We start from the raw sequence: 25,360 nt of genomic DNA, 5'->3' as shown, positions 1-25,360 counted from the left end.
CAATCATTGATGCATTAATGTGTAAGCACTACTAACTACTTTATGTACTATCAGGTGGATTAATAATTAGTTGATCGTTTTTTGTATTTATAACCTGACTCTGCAAAGTGACTAAAGCTGTTAAAATAAATGTAGTGCAGTAAAAACTACAATATTGGGCTCCAAAATGTATTGGAGTAGAAGTATAAAGTAGCATAAAATGGAAATATTCAACAGGGTAGAATAAACAGGTAACACTGGTGGTAATGTGTCAGAGAAACATCCTGTTACACATCATCCTGATAACGAGATGTTCTCATTATAATAAGAAACAGCAGATTTATTTCTGATGGTGGCACTAATTTTCTTGCAGCTTCATTTCAGTGTCACTGCTCTCAGTCTTCTTCAGCTGGCTCGTCTCGGGCATTAACCACCTCTCATACAGTTTTCCCCCAAAGTAAAGACGTCATTGAAGGTCTCTCCAAGCTGCATTTTGCCCACTTGTTTGGCAGGTGCAGCCGGTGCAGGTCTGGGCGGTTCCGTTGTCACAAACCACATTGATTTCCCAAATTGTCACTGCTCAGTAATCAGACACACAGGTGCACTGCTGCAAAGTGTTTCATTTTCTCCCTTTATTGTGCAATTTGGTGTACATTTTTAATAACCCACTTTTACAAACTATACCTGCTCTCCCACCAAACAACAATTTTCTAATTGTGAATGAGTAAAATGTATATTTAAATGTCTTTTAATTAGAGTTTATCTTTTTGTTTAATGCTTTTATTCATTGTCTTTTATCTAATAATTTCTATTTTTCTGTTTTAATGTCTGTGCAGCACTTTGTAAACTTGTTTTCGAAAAGTGCTATATCAATAAAGGTTGTTATTAATAATATTTATTATAATAATGAATATTAAATATTAATTGTGAACACAGAGCCATGCATTCTCTAGTTTGATGACATCTTACTATAAGCAGGTACTGCCACCATGTGGTGATGGGTGTGGTTGAAATTGAAGAACTGAATGACCTTTTGTTCTCAAGTACATCATTTTATATAATTAAATCTTTTGTGTTTTGTTTTAGGGAGGAGGAAACGTTCGCTATTAAGGTGTTCAGGGACTGTATGACATGGACTCGGTCACTTTAAGGATTAATATGAGCTGCTGGATAAGCTGTAACATATTAATCCATGGATAGACCGCCCATAAGTAGTTAATAACTCCTCTCTTATACTATTTGAGGTAATCTCCTTGGTAACACACGTGTTTATTAAAGTCTCTTACAAAAATAAAATACCCTTGGATTAATTCATGTTCACTTTACAGTCTAAATACATTAATAAAGAGAATTATTATTATATTTATTTCCAGGTGGAGGAAGTATTCTCAAGTAGAAGTCCTGCATTGAAAATGTTAATTAAAGGTTCCATATTATGCTCATTATTCTCATATTATGAACATGTTTACATGCTGTTATGTAAAAAAAAAAAAGTATTTTCCTCATACTGTGCCTGAATATACCTGAATTTACCCTCTGTCTGAAACGCTCCGTTTTTAGCACATTTCAAAAGAATTACGTTGCTAAGCAACACCTAGGGTCCATGTTTACTTCCTGTCAGCTGGTGTAGAATGCAACTATGCTCACAATTCTGAAAACCTGAAACAATAGCAAGGAACATAAATTGCCAAGAAGTGAAAGTCAATTGTTCGTTCCATTGCAACATAAGCACTCAGCCGCGAAGTTACACGTCCGCCATCTTGGACTGAAAGCGATTACCGAACACCGGTAAATAGTGCCATAAAGTAAAACAAAACTATTTCTATTCCATCGTCATATTCTACAGAAATGGCCAGGGTTGAACAGAATATTATAAATATAAGCATTTTCAGTCCAAAATGGCAGCAGCGGCCATTGTCAAAAAAACACAAGTTTCTTCTCTTTGCTTCTATAATCTTTGGCTAGACTCCTAAACTCTAAGCATAACTTCATATTTCCCTCAAATAGAAATCCTAAATCAACCTGGACTGAAATCTTGTCACTTTAATATACAATACTTTTTTCTTATAAAATTGAAATAACTAAAATAGTCTGACATATCTTTAAAATAAAATGCACTCGTTACATGATATCTAACATTTTTCACACTGACTTATTTGCATTATTGAAGCAGTTTTATGTGTCTGTATTTTGATTGTGCAGTAATAATCAACATTAGCTGACAGATTTTAACAGTTTGTGAAAGCTTTATTCGGTTGAACTGCAGAGACTTTATAACGTACGAGAGTCTCTCGACCCATATTCACAAAATATTAAAAAAAAAAAAACAAGTCACTTCTTTCTGGACATTACTAAAAAATTAATTGACAATATGCAGTGAGTGTATTATTAGTATCAAATTAATAAACTTATTTAGAGACATTTCTTCTTGCTGAAACAGACACTTGTGTTCAGACCCACGACACCCCACAGGCCGACGCTGGAGATGAAGTAAATAAAAAGCAAAGAAGATGAATCACCAACACGAGACGAGAAGTCCTGAACAGCACGAAATTAATGCCAGATTCCAACATCATTACACAAGAAAGCTGAAATAAACCACCAACTGAGATGCATTTTTATGTTCACATATCAGGGCAGTGAATGCAACACATGTAGACTATCAGAAGCAGAATCACAGTTTCACGGCAATGCCAGGAGCTCGCTAACAAAAACATACTTATCAACATTTTCCTACCTAACCTTGAACTGCTGTGAACACTCGGAGAGCACAGGGGAGTGGATGGAATCATAACATGGCAGACAGGACAGGCTGCAGGACTGTGACGAGTAGCATTGCTGATCAAAATGTTTTGTCACTCGATATTTCATCAAAATAAAAAAGGGCATTTTATGATGGGAAAACAAAGTAATAGGAACACAAAAAAATATTTTTTTCCTGTGGAAGCACATCCAAACTAAAAAACAAAACAGAGAAATCAAAGCCAATGTGGACACATTAACGATCTTATTTCAAAAGAAGCCGGCGACTTCCTCCCCTTCATTAAAAAGAAAAAATAAATCACATCACCATACAGGCCTGTGGTGAGCCACTATCAGTCTATTATTACGGCCGACAGGTGCACTGATCTTAGTGCTTGCTGTCTGCAGAGGCGGAGCGGGAACGTGAACGGGAGCGAGAACGAGAGCGGGATCGGGAGCGGGACTGTTTGTTCTGAGCGGGAGCCGGTGAACGGGAGCGAGACCTGGAGCGGGACCTGGAGCGGGACTTGGAGCGAGACTTGGACCTGGAGGGGGATCTGCCCGAGGCCCTGCCCCCTCCTGACGTCTTCTTCTCCGGGGTGCGGCTCATGGACCTGGAGCGGCTCCTGGAACGGTTGCGGCTCCTGGAGCGGCTCTTTGAGCGGGAGTAGCTGCGGGAGCGGGAACGGCTCTTGCTGTGACTGTTGAGAAGAGAGAAAGTCAATTTAAAGATTCATCCAGTGACAATAGTGCAACATCCCAAGCACCTTGGACAAAAGGATAAAAGCGGCACGGCTGGCATTTTCCACGCGTTTTAGACGTGGCAAAGCTACAAAAAGATATCAAAATGTCTGAACTATTTCTGTACCAGCCCTCCAAGAAGTTTACTTGTGGAGTCATCGTCCAGTTTACGATTTACTTTTTGCAAACATTTGTCTTCAAGTCGAAAAATAGTTAAAAACCAGCTCACCTTCTGCTGTCCTCAAAGATCTTGAGCTTGCGTCCATTCAGCTCTGAGCCATCGAGCTTGGAGATGGCATTCTTCAAGTCACTGCGGGATGCAAACTCAACCACTCTGTAGAAAAGCAGAAACATTCATTAGGACCAAACTCTGGAGACCATTTGAGAAATTTGACTTACAGAAGAGCAACTCACCCTTCATTTTTGTTGGGCCTGTGAGCGTCCACAAAGGTAACTTCACCTGCTTTTCTCATCAGGTCTTTCAGGTCCTGTTTCAAAGCATAATGCAGGATTAGTGACGAGAACAAAACACGAGGTGCCAGTGAGAGCCTTTTCATACCTGGAGGGAGAGAAATGAGCAGGCAGCAAGAAACCAGCACACACACACTGAAACTTTGGTTATCTAATGCTGACTTTGTCACCCTGTGATAAGCTCCCATTTCAGTGGAGGGCATGTAAACAAAAGAGCCACTGAAAATGCTTTGTGTGGACAAGTATTGCCTTTACTCAAACTGTTTTAATTGGCTCCATGAATTTGCATCAGCAAAGACACAAATTCTGCTCCATAGTGAGTCGGTAACACATCAGTTAAGATTTTAATGTATTTAAGTTTGATGCATTATTGCATACAAATTAATACTGGATTGGTGTCTGAGTATGTGAGATGAACCTGTGTGTTTATTGGTGGTTGATGACAATAGTATTCTGGGTAAGTGGACAACAATTTTGTTCATGTGACCTATACAAATATTTGGCTCAAAAGTCCTAAAGTGTTTACATGGTAAAACTACCTCCTTCCCATTTGAGACTGTAACTCTACACCCCGTTACCACCCGACCCTGAACAAACCCAATCACATGAGTTTTATGCTACTTACCGCTCCATACCCAGGAAGATATTAGCATAGAGCCACTTGTCCAAATAGCAAATGGGAACCAATGCAGTGTTAAGCCCTTGAGAAACGACCCCGGCCTTGACTCAGCATCCGGCCTCCACAAGTAAGGAACCACCAGAGAGCAAGTAGGGGGAGGGGTGTGTGCCCGACTCAACACCCCCCCAGCTCCATCAGCAACAGAAAAAGACCCAAACGGGAGAGTGTAGGGACCATGGATTTGAGGGGGGTTACAGCAGTCGGGGGTGCCAGCCCACAGAACCTCCAGACTGTGGCTACGGACCTCCTAAGGCTACCGTATCCTGCGCTAGACCACTTTCACCCGCTACGGGGCCCAGCCAAGACTTTAGACCGGCGGCAACTGCGTGTGAGGAGAGGCACCAAATGGACACTATTCAGAAAAACAACCAGGAGAGGGCGCTACACACTTGTGACACCTCCATGGAGGGTGTGCATTCACCTCTGATATAAAAGGAAACCATATCAGAGCAGCTAAAAAAAAAACAGTTACGTGTTTTTGGTGAGAATGTGTATGAGCAGCTGTAATGTGCTTTTTTCTGACAAAAAAAAAAAATGTAGTTGGAAGTAAAAAAAACAAAAAAAAAACACTGGGTTTTTTTTTTTACTGTAATTGGCCGATTATCTATTGGGTTTTTTAATGTAATCTGACTAGAGACTATTGACCCGGCCTGATCAAATGAATGCTGCTTTATTAAAAAAACATGTCGTTACAAAGTGATGTATACAATTTTTTAAAAAGCTTGTGTTATAAGATAAATAAGAAAGTTTAGTCATTTCTTACCTGCCAGCTGATTCGTGAAGAGAGGTTCTCCACAATGAGTCTGTGGTCCGTCCGCACAGGAGGGCCATACCTGTCCAGTCAACGCAAACCAAAAAAAAGGTTTTAATACAACATTTTCCAGTGAAAAGAGGAGTAACGTATTCTCACAGCACAACCAGTTTTTCTTCAAGTTCACCTGTTGTATTTACTCTTTTTCTAAGAGCCGAGTCAATATTTGAAAACTTGATTCAGAGAGGTGGAACAGGTTTACATTAAAATCACCTGATTTTATCTTAGTTAATGTTGCTCAAAAGACTAACGTCAAACATCTTTTTGTACACGCGTTTCCTGCCACATGAATGAGCAGAAGTCCTTTCAGTTTTTAAACTCAATTTTTACGAGTTGTGCGCTTGGATAAACACAGCTGTCACAGTTCACCGTGCTTTATTTGACTTAGTCACAACCAGTTAAACAACCTCAGTTTACAGTCAAGTGAAATGTATGACTAATTAGAAACCAAAACATGGGTAAAATGGTCAGCGTTATTTTAATGTGGGCAGGAAAGGATGGGCTTTTTTAAAAGACATTTAATAATTTTGTTTACTCAAATATATTTGGCCACTTAAGGGCTGTTACTGTATTTGGCTGGAAAGCTGTCTCTCCATGCTAAGATATGATAAATCAACAACATAATGTTTTTTAAATGACAGTTCTTTATCAAACAGGGAACAACGATGGGGTAAGAACCCTTTAACACTGGTTTTACTATACTGGAAATTTGACAAAAACTCTTACTCTTTGACTGAAACAAAACATGAGTAGAAGCATTTCAAGAAGTTATTTTTTAGGCAAATGTACCTGGATCCACTGCTGCGAGATGGGCGATAGCTGCCACCGCCGCCACCACCACCACTGCTGCCGCCACCACCACCACCTCCACCACCGCCGAAGCGGCCTCCCATTCCTCCAGGGCCGCCACCTCTTCCCCTTCTGGAGCGAGCGTGCTCGATAGTGACCCTGAAAAGAAGAGCGAGAAATTCTTAGGATAACAGATGAATAACAAACTAATTGTTTCCAACTTGTCTGTGAAGAAAGTCCATGGTAGATATACAGCCATGTCTTTTTTAATAATTCTGTGTGGGCTGACTTAAAATAAATCATTAATTTGAATGAAGTTGGTGTTTTTAGGGGGACAATGCAGGATTAAATGCATCAACAGACTCCTGCTTTACAGGAAACAGAAAGTATGTAGTGAGGTCATCAAGAGACAAATACCAGAGCTGAAGCATTGACAGTGAATAATGAAACTACTTCCAGGAGTCCGACAGCATGCGTGCTGGTTATTTTACTGTGATATGGGTAGTCTGGATAAGATATCTCAAACAAATAGTCAGTAAACCCACAGATTCAGTCACTGATTCAATGTCAATGGACAAACTCTGAACTGTGATGTCATTACTAATTTATGTTCTTCTTGTTTGGAAAATAAAACAAAATCAGATTTGGTCTTTCTTGCAGCCAAACTGGAAGGTTTGAAGAATACTGCATTATACTTTTATTGTCTATACTCATTGTGACTTCATTCTCACAAAATGAAGAAGTGAGTCATGGTGGGAGTAGACATGGCTTGCAGACATAGATGGCTTCCTCAAAAAAGGAATTACAACAAAGCTAGTATAAGTGTTCAGGTAGTAACAAAATGTATTACAGTGATTGTAATCAAATGCTATCATTTAGTCTGTGTGAACATGCCAGAGTAATAAGAGGCCCGGAACAAGGAAATAATGCAAGATTCAATTCTTACCTTTCACTGCACAATTCTTTGCCGTTCAACTCATACACAGCATCATCTGCATCTCTGTGGTCATCAAATTCCTGAGAAGAGATGAAACAAAAGGTTATTTACTAAATACGAAAAAACAGGATCAGAACTCTTAATTCACACAAAGTGCACAGTCACACTCACCACAAAGCCAAATCCGTTCTTCAAGTTGATTTCACGAATCCGTCCATACCCCTTGAAAAACTTCTCCACATCTCTCTCTCTGGCGTGTGGGCTCAAGCGGCCGATGAAGACACGACAACCACTCATTGTTATCTGCTGAGATGGGAAAAAACAAGACCTGGTAAACATTAAACCAGAATAGGGATGGGCAGTATATCGATATTAAATATCGATATCGTGATAGGACACTAGATATTGTCTTATTGTAATATGGTATAAGTGTTGTCTTTTCCTGGTTTTAAAGGCTGCATTGCAGTAAAGTCACAAGTGATGTCATTTTCTGAAGTTACCAGACTGTTCTAGCTGTTCTATTATTTGCCTTTACCCACTTAGTTGATTATTTATCAAAAATCTCATAGTGTAAATATTTTGTGATAGCACCAATAGTCAACCCTACAATATCGTTGAGGTATCAATATTGAGGTATTTGGTAAAAAATATTGTGATATTTGATTTTCTCCATATTGCCCAGCCCTAAAACAGAGTAGGGGGAAAAGTGCAGTAGCTCAATATTTGAGGCTTAGTATGTTGACTCACTTAGCCACAAGTTAATTATAGACATTTCAAAGTACAAGTTCTAAGATTAATTAGTAACAGATCTATTACTGATGAGAAATACAGACAAGATGTGTGTTCAGAGCTGAAGAATCAAAATTTGCATCTAAATCTATTCATGACCACTTTATTCATTGGTTTCTGGTTTCTCAAACCATTTATATTCATGGTTAGTGTCACCTTAAGCCAGGTCTAGACTGAAAACTACTCAAGTGAAACTGAGCAAACCTGAGTATCTTTGAAGACAAGTGATAAGCCAGCTAGCTCTGGTCGAACCCACAGTTTCAAAAAGCCCTAATGATCTCGAACAACCGAAACGTATCACCCCCAACTTGTTATTTTATAAAACGAAAGACCTACAATAACTCCTACCTACACAAAGGTTATAATAGGGTTATGTTGGATGGCTTTAGAAAGGCATTACTTCAACACATATAGTCATTTTGGAGGTTGTAACGTTACTGTAATTTGAAGTGAATTGTCTTAGGTGATTTATTATTGATAATAAATAGGATAGATAACCTTAAAAACCTCTCGGTATACACAATACAATTCAACAGCACCATAAATTACAACCTCAAAAATGCAAATTAACTTCATTATACACCATGGTAACGTTAGAGTAGTCCATTAGCTTCTATTTTAATACATCTAACGTAAGCCAAACAATCCTTACTAATAGTTATCTCGGTTTAAATCATCACATGGGCCCAACTTTCAGCCTTAGTCCTTTACTACGAGGACACACGTTGCTAAGCTAATGTTTAGCTAGCTAGCTAAATGTTTTTAATTGTGATAACCTTAAATTCATGAATACATGCAAGAGGTGTGCCAAATACCATCCCAAAATAAAAGCAATCTTTTCGATATCCCGCTTAAAAATAATGTGGCTTCGTGCTCGGTGCGAGCAGAACGGCTCGCCTCGAGGTCGATTTCAGTTAGCTTAGAGCTAGCCACCTACAGTTAGCTTAGAGCAGGGCTCAGCAACCTTTACTATCTAAAGAGCCATTTTAGGCAAAACAACAAGAAAAAACAATCTGTCTGGAGCTGCAAAACATGTGATCATTGTAATGAAGGTAACACAGCTTATAGTCTAAGTATATAGAATATAAGTCTAGAGCAACGAGGGCCAAAGAGACAATGTACTACAGAGTATTAGGGCCACATTGAGGGAAAAACATCTTTCCAGAATAAAGTCAAAATATTACGACGAAAGGGTCGTAATATTATGAGAATAAAGTCATAACTTAATGTGAAAAAAAATGTAATAATACTAGAAAAAAAGTCGTAATATTACAAGAATAAAGTCATAACTTAATGTGAAAAAAAGTCGTAATATTATGAGAATAAAGTCATAACTTTACGAGGAAAAAAAGAAAATAATACGTAAAATTACTATATATTATTTTATGTGTTTATTCTCATAATACTACGATTTTTTTTCTCTTAAACTTGTGATTTTATTCTCTAAAGTGCATATGTACTACGGAGTATTAGGGCCACATTGAGGGAAAACACGTCTAAGATTTCCAGAATAAAGTCAAAATATTACGACGAAAGGGTCGTAATATTATGAGAATAAAGTCATAACTTAATGTGAAAAAAATATGTAATAATATAAGGAAAAAATCGTAATATTACAAGAATAAAGTCATAACTTAATGTGAAAAAAGTCGTAATATTACAAGAATAAAGTCATAACTTAATGTGAAAAAAGTCGTAATATTATGAGAATAAAGTCATAACTTTACGAGGAAAAAAAGAAAATAATACGTAAAATTACTATATATTATTTTATGTGTTTATTCTCATAATACTACGATTTTTTTCTCTTAAACTTGTGATTTTATTCTCTAAAGTGCAAATGTACTACGGAGTATTAGGGCCACATTGAGTGAAAAAACATCTGAGATTTATATAATAAAGTCATAATATTATGAGAGAAAAAGAAAATAACACGTAAAATTACTACTTTATAATATTGCGACTTTTTTGTTTTTCTCATAATATTATGACTTTATTCTTGAAATCTCAGATTTATTTTTGTTCCTCAATGTGGTCCTAATACTCCTTCGTACAATAGACCTACAACAACGATAAGGACAAATGAAAATGTAAACAAAAAACAGTTATTCATTTCCATGTTTATAACCCCATAGGGAGCCACTGGAGAGGAGCTGCAGAGCCGCGTGTGGCTCGAGCTGCAGGTTGCTTAGAGACCCCTGAATTAGAGCTAGTTAGCTACCGTTAGCTTCGGCGCGTTAGCTACCGACCGTTAGCTACAAAAACACTATTATCTCTTCAGAACATACATAGTTAGCTATTTTAAAATAACATACAATTAATACAACAATTCAGTCAGATTCTTACCTGTTTATTTCTCTCGTCCGTCTCTGGTTTGGTTGTTCTGGTCGCTGGTGAAGCTGCCTCTCTGACTGAGCGGTCTAGTCTCAGCCTACTCGACTATATAACAAAATGGCGGAATGAGTCCAAAGAGCAGCGAGGAAGGCTTAAAGAAGGAGGCTCGGACACGCGTCATCAGTACGTCATCGTTTTGGTCTACACTCCGCCAATCAGTGACAAAGACAGTAATGCATTTTTTCTTATTAATTTAATTTTAATTCTCGCAAAGTTTCACATTCACAAGTGTAAATTTACCCAAAAAAATTTCTTTGTTTTTATAAAAGAAATGGAATTATATCTGTCAACAATGTCTTCCTCACATAACAAAAAAGCAATGAAAACAATGAATGTATGCAATATCTATGAAATTATTGCCATACTCTCGCGTGATCTTTTTTTTTATTAGTATCTACTTATTTATTTATTTTTCTTGTGTGTTTTTATTTTATTTTATGTTTGTTTTGTTTCATTTCTGTTGTCCTTTTATGTTTGGCACAGCTCTTTGATTATGTTTCCGTTATGCTTCTTTTGTATGTAAATGTTTTTAATGTTTTCTGCTGTTACCATGTATACTGTAATTTTGAAATAAAAAATAAATAAATAAAAAACACTGCGCCTGCGTTTTACCACACATCCCAAGACCAGTGACCCAGCCTCCTTCCATAGGCCTTGGCATGGAACAGGAAATGCTGCTGCTTTCACGTTGCCAGTTTGGGTGTTGGTCTCTTACTGCAGCGGTTAATCCTTAACTTCGTTGAAATTGAAGACTTTGTAACCTTTTTGTCGTTCAAATAAGTATTGCACCGATTGTGTTAACTTATCATGATGAAATAAACAGCACCTTATGCAGTTTAAATACACTAGAATGTTTTTAATTATGAAAAAAATATGTGGTGTTTTGGGGGAATCCTTAAAGGGGGATTAAATACGGATTTGGCAACCTACTTCACAGTTTCCATTGAGAGCCAGCAGGCTGGAGAGAAACTAGAAATCTAGTGGTGTTTTTAATATTTCTTAATTACTTAATTACTGCTCACATTTTCATATAATTACTTGTTTTTTATTGTATGATATATTTAATATTCATCTTAATAAATACATGTTGTTGTTATGCTAATATGTAGGCATAGTGATGCTGTGTCAACACAATTTTTTAATTTAATTTAATTTATTTAATATTCAATATTTTGATATAATTTTCTACATTTCTCTTTTTATTCAAAAAAAAATTACTGTTTTTTTACATTTACTAAATCACCCTTGTCATCACCTATTGTATATTTAGGCATATAGCCTGACTGAAACTGGATTTTTGACGTAGACACCAATATTGATATTTGAGTTTTCAAAAATCAGATAATGATGCATAAATACATAACATTAACATCTTTGATAAGACTCCAATACATTCGATTTTTAAAGACTAAGATATGTACCAAGTGAGACATTTTACAGCTGAAAAATAAACTTGATGGAGGACAAAACTACTTTAAACCTATCTTTAACATTTCTCTACTGCAATTTATTGTTAATTATTGGCCATCAAATACATTGACATGATACATCTGTGTTTAGCTGATATTGGCCGATATATTGGCCTAGTTGATATATCTGTCTAGTTCTATTTATCTAGAAATTAATCAAGTGAAAGTCAAGTTAAATACCTGACAAATCAAAGAACTTAAGAGAAATCATATAAAAATTGCCATTATAAAGTCCTGCTCACGGCCTAATACACCCAGAGATGTTAATCATGGTATTAAAACCATGGCAAAATCTCTGATGGTCCACAATTTATGTCATCTCACAGTATATATCCTCAAATTGCCCACCCTACCCATATTCTAAGCTACAACAGAAGAGGCAAAACATGTATTTGTTATTCTGTCTCTTTATTCTAGTACTATATCATCATTCATGAAGTTGTCTTGGGTTAGGAAAAGGGAAAAACATGGTTATGGTTGATACAGAACGATAGAAAAAAATACCTGTCTGGTCTGCTCTGTAGAAATACTTTTGAGCATGGATTACTGATCACTGTACAGCTCCTGTCAACTGAAAATATACCAAAACATCTGAACACAATACACCCGGTGAAATGTAGGACTACATCAAAAATAAATAAGAATATAGCTTATTCAAGAACATGAAGTCAAATTTGCACTTTCAAATCCATTTAACAACGTGTTCAGCAGGAATGAGATGACTATCACTATTACGAGTCCTGTGATTTCCTTCCTGAGAAAGGGTAGCTGTCCATGAACACACTACAGCAGGAGGGATGGGACAAGATTAAAATCACATGTGGCCTGGTTCACTGAGCTTTTGCATTGAAAAAAAAAACAGCAAAGCAACATGAATTAAAATGAGCAAAACTACCAGGAGCCGGTGTTTGTCATCATCATTATCATCATTATAATCACCACCATCATCAATAGTCATTAATGGGGTTGTTTACCTGCATGTATGCTAATTACAAATAACTTTATGACATCATATTTTCCCTTTATGAGTATGTGATCTTCTCACCGCAACAAACCTCAGAAGTAAACTTCTTAAAAAGGTTTATTTACTTTGATTAAAATGCTCTGTATCTGTAAACATGTCACAGTTCAGTTCACAGTTGAAATAAATAAAACATAAAAATATGGTGTTAGTTTGATATTTTTGGGGAAATATTCGTACTTTCTTGCGGAGAGTTAGATGAGATGTTTGATACCATTCATGCCTATGGGAGAAATATGAAGTTTCAGATAGCAGTCGGTTAGATTAGCTTAGCTTAGCATAAAGACTGGAAACAGCTAGCCTTGCAAAAAAACATGTCGTTTTTACGCTTTGGTTTTTTGTTCGGATTAAACACACAAGATATAATGTGTTAAACGGTGAGCTTTAAGAGTGCTGGTAGGTATTTTGCTAGCTTTGGATAGAGCCAGGCTAGCTGTTTCCACCTACGTCCAGTGTTTATGCTAAGCTAAGCTAACCAGCTGCAGGCTGCATCTTAATATATTTACCACACAGACATGAAAATGGTGTTTCTCCTCTAACTCTTGGCAAGAAAGCGAATAAGTATATTTCCCAAAAATGTATAACTGTAATTGAAAGGAGAATACTGCTTTTCTGCTTTTCTTTCTCATGGCTGCTCAGTCTTTACTGGTTTTAATGGTGAAAAAGGTGATAGGACCAGTATCACAGAGGAACATTCTCTGGGCATAAATGTACATTTCTAAGCCTTGAGGTTATCGCACCATTATAATATAAAGACCATTTGGATATAAAAGCGTAGACAAAAGTTGTACTGGGTCACAAAGTCAATAATTGTCAGTGTAGCAGCTTGACTTTCTTTGTGTTTGTGTCTCTGAGATGTTAACAGACAGTGACCGGGCTGCCCGAGTGAGGCTGTATGAACAGCTATTTAAACTGAACAGTATTTGCCCTTGATTGTTTACAACTGTCTATGAACTGGAAAACAGGTCCCAGGTTGGATCATTTGTTTTACAAAAGAAAAAGGGAGAAGAAATACTTGATGATATGATCAGAAATGTGGCGTCTCAGATTAGTTGGACGTTTTGTCAAATTCTTTCAACATGCAACATTTTTTACGAGTTCAGACTGAACTCGAGGAACAATCAAATCCTCTTTAAACCCTCTACAATGGCCAAAGTTAACTACTTAAGTTTCACACAATGAAAGCAGAGTCAACGATATCAACTGAAGGCCACATAGAGGTTATAGAACGAGAACTTGTTGAAATTGAGCAGATTAGCAGTTTCCTGGTAGCCTCAGGTGTCTATCTAGTTGTTCTACAAAAGCAGCTCTGAAGGCAGGGCAGGGAACAAGGCTGACAAAGGTTTAAAAGTTCATGGAAAAGACTCATAATAATGTACTACAAACTTCAGATCTACAAGTGGTTGTTGTGGAGTCTGAGCCACGCTGCAGTGCTCAGGTCAAAGTTTGTCTTCCTGTCGTCTGCAGGAAGGACAGGCAGGGTCTCTGTAGGCCTGAAGTCTCTGGCGGCAGCTCTTCTTGTCCTGCCTCTTTACTCAGAGGACAAACAGTATGAGGTCAGCTGGTTGTTCAAGCCTACTAATGCCACTTGAGCCACTAGCAGAGGTGGCAGGGGGGGTACCAAAGGTCAAAGTATGTCGGGCAGTTCACACCCGTGTGTGGCGACAGCTGTGGGAGGAGCCGGTAGCGGCCGCTCCGGACGGGGACGTAGGGTCCTCGTCGCTCGACTCGTTATGCTCCTCTTTGTGAAGGCCGAGGCTGATGTGGGTCTGCAGGGCGGCCGGGGTTAACCACTCCTTGGGGAGGCAGCTCTGCAGGAAGGGGATGCAGGAGCTGAAGTACGCCAGTCTGTTGACCCAGCGAGGGATTTCCCGTCCACACAGCAACTGAAAAAAGTGGGAATACATTGATGTGAAACATATTGTCTCTCTTTTATTTCTATAAATGTGCGAGATATTTAAAAAAATAGAATTTGACTGGAAGTAAACAGCAAGTTAAAGGAGCAGTGTGTATGATTTAGCGGCATCTAGTGGTGTGGTTGCAGATTGCAACCAACTAAGTACCCCTCCGCTGACTCCTACCTTTCCAAGACTGCGGTAACGTGAGCCGCCGAGTGTACAAGAGAGGAGATGTAAATTAAACTTTCCATAACCGTCACAAGTCTGTGTAATAGAACATGTGTCAGTTTGATTACAAATGTAGTTATAGAGATATTATGGTTAGTTGTTGTATCTTTCTAGCAGCTACTGTGGTGCTAACGTAGCAGCTAGGTGGCTCACGACAGCTCGGCTCGTGATTGGTTTCGGTGGGACTTCGATAACGCCGCTCCAGCCCCCCGATCACTACTGCACAGACTCTGGCTCCAAATGACATCAGAATATCAAGATGGCAGCCACCGTATCCGGATATTTTGGCTTCACATTTGTACATAGTGGTAGGAAATGGAGACGCGTCTTCCATCTTTATATACAGTCTGTGCTTCAGAGCCACAGATATGTTTTCACACCTTCATGTATAAAATTGGTGGCGTGCCCCTTTAAGTGTATTTCTCTGGACAAACTTTCATGTAATAGGATATTTTTGTCTTATGTATGATAGTTGTTACTCAGCACTTCTGTATATGTAGGAACAAAAACGGCATCAGACTGACCTCCGACAGTGAGGAGGAGAAGTGGTTGCAGTTTTTGTGCATTAGATGGTAGGCGTTGCCTTTGAACTCTTTACCGAGCTCCTCCATGATTTTATCTATGTCCTCCTCTGTGAAGTCTGTGGTGCCCATAACAATGGCCTCCCTGTTTGAAAGCAGAAAAAGATACATCATCAGCACCTATTACCATTTACAAACCTCTCAGAGTACTGTATGCTAAAATGAAGCACCCTCACTTGAATTTGAATGTCTCTCCCAGTTCGGTGGCGTTCCCGGGAGTGATCTCAAAGATGCCACTGAAAGGGTACGGATGACCCCCGTATGCAAATTCTGAGTGGACAAAGACGCAAAGCACACGTTAATTACTCAAATGGAAACGCCAAACAGCTGTAATTACACAGAAGCGAGCGATTAATCACTGACACAGTGTGTTTAAATCATTAGGCCGGGCTAATTACAGACCTCTCTGCTCTGTCTTTACAGCAGCATAATGGAAAACAGTGATGAACACAGCATACTGAATAGAGTGCCTGACATTGTTAGCTATGAATTTAATTTAAATTTATACATTTTAACAACAAACACTCTGTGCTGTTTCAGCCATATGGGAACGCAACATGCATACTGTTGTGAATAATATGTTAAAGCAGTTATTTTTGCCTTCTACTTAAATGTATTAAGATGTCACTGTACTGTACTTGAGTATCTCCATTTTATACAACTTTATACTTCTTTTCAACCACATCTCAGAGGGAAATAATGTACTTTTTACTCCACAACATTTATCTGATAGCTTTAGTTACTTTACAAGTGAACACTTGACATACAAAACATATGTGAAGCACTGTTACAGATTAAACTACACAACAGTATATACAAATTTAAAAAAGAGCTCCACCATGACGCTCTAAATGCTGCTGTACTTTAATTTATCAGAAATGATAATCCATAATATAATATATAATAGTATAACACTCACAGGGGGCATTTTTCTTCATTATGTGTACTTTTACTTTTGATACTTTATGTACAATTTTCTAATAACACTTTTACTTACAGTATAGGACACATTTTATATTGCAGTATTGCTATTGTTACTTAAGTAAAGGATCTGAATACTCTGTCTACCAGGGATTTGGTAGTAAATTGTAGTTATACTGTTGTTGATATTATGTTTTAATGCCAGTTGAAGGATTAAACAGGCCCATGTGGGCAGTGGTAGAAGTATTCAGATCCTTTACTTGTAAGGGGCAAAACTACAATGTAAAAATACTTTGTCACACGCTAAATGACCTGAATTCAAAATATTACTTAAAATACAGAAGTATTATCAGAAGAATTTACTTAAAAGTATCAATAAAAGTACTCTTTATGTAATAGAAATGTCATAGTTATATTATCATGAATTATACTATTGGATTATAATGATTACTGATGCATAAACATTTAAGCAGCATTTTTATGTTGCAGCTGGTCATGTGGAGCTAATTTAACTACTTTATATACGGTTGGGTTGTTTAATCTAAAATAATGCATCATATTTTCTAAAATAATCATACATGTTTGTATGTAAAAACTTAATTTGCAAGCTAATTAGTACCTATTGCTAACATATACATGTTGTGGGGTGAAAAAGTACAATATTTGCCACTGGGATGTAGTGGAGTAAAAGTATAAAATGGCACAAACTGGAGTAATTAAAGGACAAGTACCTTGACATTTTTATTAAATACAGTACTTGAATAAATGTAGTCAGTTACTTTCCATCACTGTCTTTGAGTTATGAACAAATAACTAAAATTAAATAAAAAATAAAATAAAATAAAAAAAACAATAAAATAAAATAAATAAATTAATAATTTTAAATCTCCTCTGGATAAACTCATAGATGCTTGGTACTTAAGTCTTTTGTAAAAATCAACATTTAAAATAAAACTCTTTCTAAAAACTTGTCTATTCTGTGATTTTAGCGCTCAAAAACTTTTGGAGTTGGAGGTTTTTTACTTGACAGTGATTGATTATTAAATTCATGCCGTCATAATGCAAAAATATGCAGCGGGCACAAAATCATATGCTGAAATCCCACAAAGAGAAGTGATTTCCTGCCCTAGTAAGGCCCGTATTTTTACTATCATCACATTTCACAGTGCATAGAGACAATATTTCTGGTTGCAAGGGCGTAATGGCATTCCCAGTGATTTTACGCTGGTTTCTGCCTCTCTCTCTTTTTTCAAACCAAACACACACACAATACAGAGTGAGTCAGTGGTGACTCAACCCAGAGAAATGGGGTCATGTTATTAGGAACACAATTCCATATTTCATTTTGAAAAAAACAGACTTCATGTGAGAGCAGCCTCGTACAAACCTCCCGATCAGACGGTGACGTACAGGTCCGAGTTGGGCCTGCTGTGATTCTGCTCTGACAAGCTGTAATGGGATTTCACAGACATAAAGGAAAGGAAGGAAAAAGGTACCTCACCTCTGCCATAAATCTCGATGCCTGAGTGGAAGACTCCAATGCCCAGATTGGATGTGTATTCGTTTATCCAGTACTGCAGAGAAAGAGAAGAAGAGTTAAGGAGAGGACTTCATTTAGGATCAATATCAAGAGTTAATTTGTGTTGTATCAGGAAAGAGACAATGCAGCAGCTCTACAGAAAACACTACGATACTGTAGTTTTAAATACCACATCAGTATATTCAGTCTCTTGATTGCTAAATAAATTCTACTTCTACTCCTGTCACATGATGAAAAGTCCTTTAGCAAGACACTGAGCCTCAATCACTACCAATGTTTGTGCAAATGTAAAACAAAGATGTCTGCCAAAGAAATGTAATGTATCAATACTTTGTGCTGTTTATAACTCACTGTTATTCCTGTCTGTATTTACCAGAACACCTAGGCTTTCCTGGTCAAATAAACATTAAGTAAATAGCAAATATCAATTAATTGCCTTTATCGACTTATTCCATTACAGGGATCATAACAGCGGTGGCATCCCAGCATGCACTTGGCTAGTAAACAACGGAAACACCCAGGACTGATCCATCACAAGGGCAGACAAACAATCAATCACACAACGAGTCTCTGTATGTTCGACCTGCAGGTCTTCAGCTTGCTGGAGGAAAATTAACACATAAGAACGGATCCTGTTGATGTATGAGCCACCATGCCGCCCTTCACTGCAGAACAATCAGGAGATAATTTATGGCAGGACCACCACTCTTCTCCCCCCTACGCCCACCGACACTCCCGCACCCTTAGACACCCCTGAGGAAACACGCTAAGAGCTATCCACACTGCCCCGGCTGTCCTCTATTAATAATAGAATACATTTCCGGGCTCAGAGTGATACAATAAAAGCATATCCACCTCTTTACTTTGTGTCAACAGAGTCTTCTCATGTTTCTGCCGTGACTTCTGCCCCTTTTTAGCTCTCTGGCTTTTGCCTTTTTCACACCAGGAACACTGCAGGAAATATTTGTCTCAGCTTCCTCAAAGGGAACAATCCACAAGGACAAATTCTTCCAGAGAGTGTGAAATGAGATTGTGACAAGCTGACTATCAAATGATATGACTTTGTCCTGCTCAGTACATAAACAAAAGAGTCCGACTGTTATCAAGCCATTAAATAGGCGTCATCAGTCGCTAATAGGAGGCCTACTACACCTACTAGGTTGTTAAAGTGAAACTTTCTAACATGTTGTAAAACCTAATGAAATGTTACGCTTCTTTAGGTTTAGGCAACACAACTACAACTTATTTAGGTTTATGCAACAAAAATTACAACTTCTTTAGGTTTAGGCAATAAAAACTACAACTTTTTTAGGTTTAGGCAATAAAACCACCACTTATTTAGGTTTATGCAACAAAAACTACACCTTTTGAATTAGGAAATAAAAAATACAACTTCTTTAGGTTTAGGTAATAAAAACCTACAACTTATCAAGGTTTAGGCAATAAAACTACAACTTCTTTAGGTTTAGGCAACAAAACTATAACTTTTTTAGGTTTAGGCAACAAAACTACAACTTCTTTAGGTTTTGGCAACAAAACTATAACTTTTTTAGGTTTAGGCAACAAAACTACAACTTATTTAGGTTTAAGCAAAAAAACAGTCAAGTTTAGGGAAAGAAATTGTGTTTTGATTTAAAATAACTGCAAACTTAAAGGCAACTACACGTTGTTGGTTCTAATGGGATGGAAACTCCGTTCTCCTGGGTGAAAAACCTGTGTTGGAGTTTCACACTGTCTATACTACAACCTGACTTCCACTTCTGCTCCTGTCATAAATACTACGGTCGTTAGAGGTCATTGTCGTCTTCTTTTGCACCTTCTTTCAGGGATCTACAATGTGAATAGATTATAAAACCTACTAGTGGGTGTAGTAGGCCCCTATTGACTGATAACGCCTATTTTATAGCCTGACAACAGTCTGTTTTTCCAGTCACTATTTTGCTGATATAAATCACACTTCTCTGATGATGTGCCTCAACTCTTTTGTTGCATGCCAACAAATCCATACAGTCTCCTCTACAACACCCTCCCTATGCAGATGCAGCATCTACACACTACACAAATCCATCAGTCACATTGACTTCACATTGAAAACAATCGATTCATCATCCTCCCTCCCCGCATGATTCACTCTCGGGCGGATCTTGCCGCCTTCTTCGTGTTTAATTCTCTGCAAAAGTATTTAAGGCTGACTCTGACTGCCATGATCACTTTCTCCCTCTTCAACAGACCCTGCATGACCTGCTAAGTCCTGGCACATCAGAGCCCCGCCGGAATTAAATCATCTGTTTGAGCAGCTGTCACTCATGGACCCACCGAGGTCCCCATCTGTGAGACGACTTCAAGATACCAAAAACACTGCACCTGGCTCTGTGTCTGAGTGTATGATTATACATTTAAGTGTGTGGGTAGTCTCATTTTTGGCTGTATATGCACATAATATCGTGCCGTCGTTTTACATTTGTACAATTTCTCAAAATATGGAGCAAGCTGACTCACGTCTGGGGAAGATAACAGATGACGGCACTTGTTGAAAAACTTGACTTCAAGTGAGCAAAAAAAAAAGCTTCATAACACTTTGGTGAATAAAAATATTTGCGTTAAGCTGATCATCTTCATTAGATTGTCAACTGCAGACTTTCTATCATTATATTCATTATTTATTTAACACTTATCTTAACCCCATACACTTAGCATTTATAATCAGTATACATATAATTAATACATGATTTCTAACACTCATCAGTGTAATTTTTAAGCACATATGAGGACATTTTAAGTTGAGCTGCAACCATTAATCGATTAGTTGTCAACTATTAAATTAATCACCAACTATATTGATAATCGATTAAACAGTTTGAGTATTATTTTTATTTAAAAGAAAGTCAAAATTCTCTGATTCCAGCTTCTTAAATGTGAATATTTTCTGGTTTCTTTAATCCTCTGTGACAGTAAACTGAATACCTTTGAGCTGTGGACAAAACAAGACATTTGTCATCTTGGGCTTTATGAAACACTGATCGACATTTTTCACCATTTTCTGACATTTTATAGACCAAAAAAACAATCGATTACTCGAGAAAATAATCAACAGATTACTTGAGAATGAAAATAATCGTTAGTTACAGCCCTACTGTTCAGTGTTTATTCATGTATTTGTCAACAGCTGTAACTCCTCTCATAAATCATCTGTAGCTGTTGTGTAAACAGATAATGAGTGACTAACAATATAACAGTTGGAATCATATAAACTGGGGGAGATTGTGTTTGTAAAAGGCATAAATATTGATTAAACAAGCCACACCACATACAGTTGAGAAAGGCTCTGTTCCAAGGCTGGATTTATAATTATTACAAATGTCAATGGGGTTTTGAATGAGGTTTTGTTACATCTGGAACAAAGCAAAGAAGTTCCGGTTTCACTTGGTTTACGTGCAAACAAAGTACTTCTACACTTGTACATGAAGTTAGTGCTGTAACTAACGATTATTTTCATTGTCGATTAATCTGTTGATTATTTTCTCAATTAATCGATTAGTTGTTTGGCCTATCAAATGTCAGAAAATGGTGAAAAATGTCAATCAGTGTTTCCTAAAGCCCAAGATGACGTCCTCAAATGTCTTGTTTTGTCCACAACTCAAAGATATTCATTTTACTGTCATAGGGGAGTAAAGAAACAGGAAAATATTCACATTTAAGAAGCTGGAATCAGAGAATTTAGACTTTTTTTTTCTTGAAAAATGACTCAAACTGATTAATACATTATCAAAATAGTTAATTTAATAGTTGACAACAAATCGATTAATTGTTGCAGCTCTACAGTTTTCAAGGTCAAGAATGAACCCTGAAGCTCACCATGTCTTTGTGGGTTTTGCACACATTTATTATTATATTATTATATAATATTATAACAGTTTTGGACCCACATGTGAGTGATTTGTACACTTGTATTAACAGTTTAATAAACGTTTTATAATACACAGTAGAGCCGTGTGTCATCATATATCATTAAATATGATTACCCTCTATGTTATATCATTCATTAACTATATATTATAGATGAACAGTTGTTGACAAATACATTAATAAACACTTATAGCGTCTGTGCATCTGCTTACAACTGCTAGTAGTAGTAGTTTAAGTACCAATGTGGATATACACTCCACAATAGCACAGCTGTTTTGATGTAAATGGAGTATTTCTGTGGATTTACAGCAACATGTTGCATAATGTTCACACAGAAGGCTGTTCAGCAGTACAGACTGAAGAGACCAGGCAGTGGGCACATGTCTGAATGAAGACTCTTGTCCTTTACTGGTGTGTGTGTGTGTGTGTGTGCGTGTTAGTGTGCATGTGTGCTTTTGTATGCATGTGCTGTAGACACAGTGACAGAGGTCAGAGGGTTGAAGGAAGCTCTTGTTTCAAGCTCTGGAATAAGTGAATTTTCTTATCTAATTTGTCATCTTTTTATGTTCAAATTTCTCTGCAAGTTCTTACTTTTACACAAGCCAAATACAGTGATGCTACTAAATAATGACTAGTAGAAAAACCTGAATTAGGCTTCATAACACAATGTATGTCTGCAGTGAGCCAGATAAAGCCATATAAACTGGCCAGCTATACACAACCGCACAGGCTTTTCTTCAATCTTTGAAGATGTGTGTGACTGTGCTCACCAAACTCCATTGAAAATTCTTTAAATTTAACAGTTTTTAGTTTTTAAAGTAGCAAAAATCAGCATTGGAGAATGATTCATACACAACTGTGGGATTTATATAAACAGTGTTATGCTGCAGGCTGTTTTTCATGCCACATTTTTGAGTCCAACTGGACTATTTCCAGCATTCAAATAGCTGTGAAGTGCACTTGTGAAACAGGTGTGTAGTGGGCCTATTTCTAGTGGTGCATTCACTTTCACTCTGCTGCTGGTGTCAGATTACAAATAGCCCCAAGAAACAAAACAATAAAAAGTGAGTAATTGAGATGGATTCTTACCATATCATACACGTTAAGGATGACAGGTTCATTGGCCATGGTTTAAACCTGAGCTGGAAAGGCAGACGTCCCTCCACACCCCTCCACCTTGTTTATGGTCCTCCACACCCCTCTAAAGTCACAGGGCCAGCCGGTGGACAGCTGTGGCCGCTGGCAGGAGTCTGCTGGAGTTGGAGCTGGAGCTGGAGGGATGGAGGCTGCTCATTCTTACCCCCTCCTACTACTGCATGGAGCTCTGCAGAGGTGGCTGTAAAAGCGAGTAAAACCAGGAAAAATGTCCCTAAACAAACAAGAAGAAGTCACAGAGAAACTGTGTCGAAGAGGAGAGGTCAGGACAGCATGGATCCCAGCAGGGCAGTGCAGCAGTGGACAGGGCCTGGCTCCACAAAATATCTGTTTTAAGGGGGAAATTATATAATATTTGCGAAATAAAAGCAACAACAATAGCTTATAATGTCATATCAGATAAGCTAGAGGTGATAAAAAGGATCCCCAGTGGACATAAAGGGGCCTACAAGTGTTGAAATGTGAAGATCCCTCCTGTCATGTCAGCACCATCACGGGGCGAAAAGCAGGCGACAGCTGGAGCGGACTGATGTCGACGATGGAGCCGGAGAGAGGCTCATTTTTCACGGGGAGGATGTTGGAGAAGACTCCGGAGCCATGGTGGTTAATACAGCTGATGATGTGGAGGGGTGGTGGAGGGGGGAGTTAAGTTGAGCAGCACTATCCCCGGCGGCCGGTGCTGCTCCTACTGCTGCTGGTCCGCATCCAGCATCCTCTTCGTGGGGTGGCGACCAACCTCCGCGGCATGATGACTCCAACAACCGTTAACCGTTAACCGTTACAACTCGCTTAATCTCTTCAACGGTTTTTCAAAATGGATTTAAATAGAGTTTCAAAGCAGCCGAGATCCATCCGTTATGATGCGGGTTGTTCTCCAGCTCTCTGCCTCTCTCTCTCTCTCTCTCTCTCTCTCTCTCTCTCTCTCTCTCCTGGTGGGACTGAAGCTTTAGATTACATCATATCTGCCTCCGAGGCAACATCCTCCAACAGGCTGATGTGAGACAGAGAGCTGCTTCTGCTGGTGGGTGTTACAGGAGAAACATCTTTGTTATAAAAGAGAGAGACAACCACTTTAATACTATTTCTGTCAACCACAGCCCATCACCATCACTGTGCTGTTTAAAGCCCACTGAGACCGACCGTTAAAAACCGTTACGACACATATTCAAAAAGATAATTCACTTCATTTGAATAACCGTTGGCGTCAAGAAATGTCTGTTTTTGTTTGTCAAAGTGAATTTTTGTGACTGACTAACACTGAAATGGGTTAATAAAATGTGTTAAAATGTATATATGATGCAATGACAGGTTTTGAGGTTTATTTTGTGATATCAAATTCTCTACAAAAAAAATTATTAAAAATATAAATTATAAAAATATGATTATAAAAATATTTAAAAAAAATTTCATTCAGTTATCCATCATTAATTTACGTTAGTCCCCATTATATTATATTATTTTAATAATAAGCAGTATTATTTGTGCTCATGTTAATATTTTACTGTATTCAGGAAGAGAGGAAGGTTTTGTCGCAATCACGTCAACTTTTAATTTGAAGGTAAACTGGCAACATCCGGTGTTATGCTATTATTAACTAGGTAACTTTACAGAATTAGTGTTAGTGTTAGTGTTTATTTTAAGTACCAAATCTCAATTTAACATATTTTTCATAATCTTGATGCAGGACTTTTCAACAACTTGTGACTATATATTTTGACATAATACCAAAAATAATTTAAATTTACCTATAATTTTTGGTTATTTCATAATTTCAATTTAATGTCTCACAATTTAGCCTTTATAATTATTTTGACTTGCAATCGGATCATTTTTTACTTAGTATCTCATAGTTTTGACTGACAGAGTATCTTTATTATTTATCTTTCCTAAATAATCTATTAGTTATGTTATCGTTAACTAACTTTACAGATTTAGCATCAGACAAATCTCCAAAAGTCAAATGAACTTTGTTCTAAATCAGATATGAGATGTATTAAATCACAATAATAAGGTATTAAGGCAGTTTTTGGACTTATGGTCAAAATTATGAGAAGACATACTTATTATCTCATAATGTTGATGTAGTAAATCAAGATTTTAACTTAATAGTAACTTTAGCCTCGTAAATTCTTGACTAATATCTCATAATTTTGATTTAATACCTCCTAATTTTAAGCAGTAAATCTCAATTTCGACTTTGTATTTTATACTTTTGACTCAATAAATCTTGATTTAGGACTTTTTAGTAGATTTAAATTTTTTTTTTTTATTTTAAATAATTTAGATTTTGGTATCTCAGTTACTGAGTA

The 25,360-nt window shown here is 37.4% G+C and overlaps 2 protein-coding genes and 1 long non-coding RNA gene across 7 annotated transcripts; 1 reads left to right on the top strand and 2 right to left on the bottom strand.

Moving 5' to 3' along the window:
- Positions 1-1,442: 1,442 nt before the first annotated feature.
- On the top strand, positions 1,443-16,705 carry LOC119474976. The gene is made up of 3 exons (XR_005203693.1): positions 1,443-1,603; positions 7,986-7,989; positions 16,695-16,705. It is a non-coding gene; the product is annotated as an uncharacterized LOC119474976 (long non-coding RNA).
- srsf5a (serine and arginine rich splicing factor 5a) lies at positions 2,206-10,456 on the bottom strand. Of its 3 annotated transcripts, none has more exons than XM_037747367.1 (8): positions 10,285-10,456; positions 7,321-7,455; positions 7,159-7,229; positions 6,213-6,371; positions 5,376-5,454; positions 3,877-3,950; positions 3,692-3,796; positions 2,206-3,422 (listed from the first exon to the last, which is right to left on the bottom strand). In XM_037747367.1, the coding sequence occupies exons 2-8, from the start codon at positions 7,444-7,446 to the stop codon at positions 3,110-3,112; spliced, it is 927 nt and encodes a 308-aa protein (XP_037603295.1). In that variant the 5' UTR covers positions 7,447-7,455; positions 10,285-10,456; the 3' UTR covers positions 2,206-3,109. The 3 variants fall into 3 exon arrangements, with proteins under 3 accessions (XP_037603295.1, XP_037603297.1, XP_037603296.1); XM_037747369.1 differs by having other exon boundaries at positions 5,376-5,445; XM_037747368.1 differs by having other exon boundaries at positions 7,321-7,452; positions 10,285-10,449.
- Positions 12,193-24,122, bottom strand: LOC119474970 (deubiquitinase DESI2). 3 transcript variants are annotated; one of them, XM_037747376.1, is made up of 6 exons: positions 23,501-24,122; positions 22,986-23,378; positions 17,952-18,024; positions 15,706-15,799; positions 15,473-15,614; positions 12,193-14,708 (listed from the first exon to the last, which is right to left on the bottom strand). In XM_037747376.1, the coding sequence occupies exons 2-6, from the start codon at positions 23,022-23,024 to the stop codon at positions 14,469-14,471; spliced, it is 588 nt and encodes a 195-aa protein (XP_037603304.1). In that variant the 5' UTR covers positions 23,025-23,378; positions 23,501-24,122; the 3' UTR covers positions 12,193-14,468. The 3 variants fall into 3 exon arrangements, with proteins under 3 accessions (XP_037603304.1, XP_037603305.1, XP_037603303.1); XM_037747377.1 differs by having other exon boundaries at positions 22,986-23,265; XM_037747375.1 differs by having other exon boundaries at positions 22,986-24,122.
- Positions 24,123-25,360: the final 1,238 nt, after the last annotated feature.

The sequence above is a fragment of the Sebastes umbrosus genome, chromosome 16 (genome assembly GCF_015220745.1).
Source record: "Sebastes umbrosus isolate fSebUmb1 chromosome 16, fSebUmb1.pri, whole genome shotgun sequence".
Taxonomy (NCBI): domain Eukaryota; kingdom Metazoa; phylum Chordata; class Actinopteri; order Perciformes; family Sebastidae; genus Sebastes; species Sebastes umbrosus.
The sequence above is the reverse complement of the archived record's forward strand: the minus strand, read 5'-3'. Positions and strand labels throughout refer to the sequence as shown.

Coding starts and splice junctions, on each gene's coding strand:
- LOC119474970 (XM_037747375.1), bottom strand. CDS start 23,024: ATGGCCAATGAACCTGTCATCCTTAACGTGTATGATATG. Junction 15,615..15,705: donor GGAGAGACATTCAAATTCAA/GTGAGGGTGCTT, acceptor GCTTTCAAACAG/GGAGGCCATTGTTATGGGCA. Junction 14,709..15,472: donor TCTCCTCCTCACTGTCGGAG/GTCAGTCTGATG, acceptor CACTTTTTTCAG/TTGCTGTGTGGACGGGAAAT.
- srsf5a (XM_037747367.1), bottom strand. CDS start 7,446: ATGAGTGGTTGTCGTGTCTTCATCGGCCGCTTGAGCCCACACGCCAGA. Junction 5,455..6,212: donor TCTCGCAGCAGTGGATCCAG/GTACATTTGCCT, acceptor TGGTTTGCGTTG/ACTGGACAGGTATGGCCCTC. Junction 3,423..3,691: donor ATCTTTGAGGACAGCAGAAG/GTGAGCTGGTTT, acceptor TCTTCTCAACAG/TCACAGCAAGAGCCGTTCCC.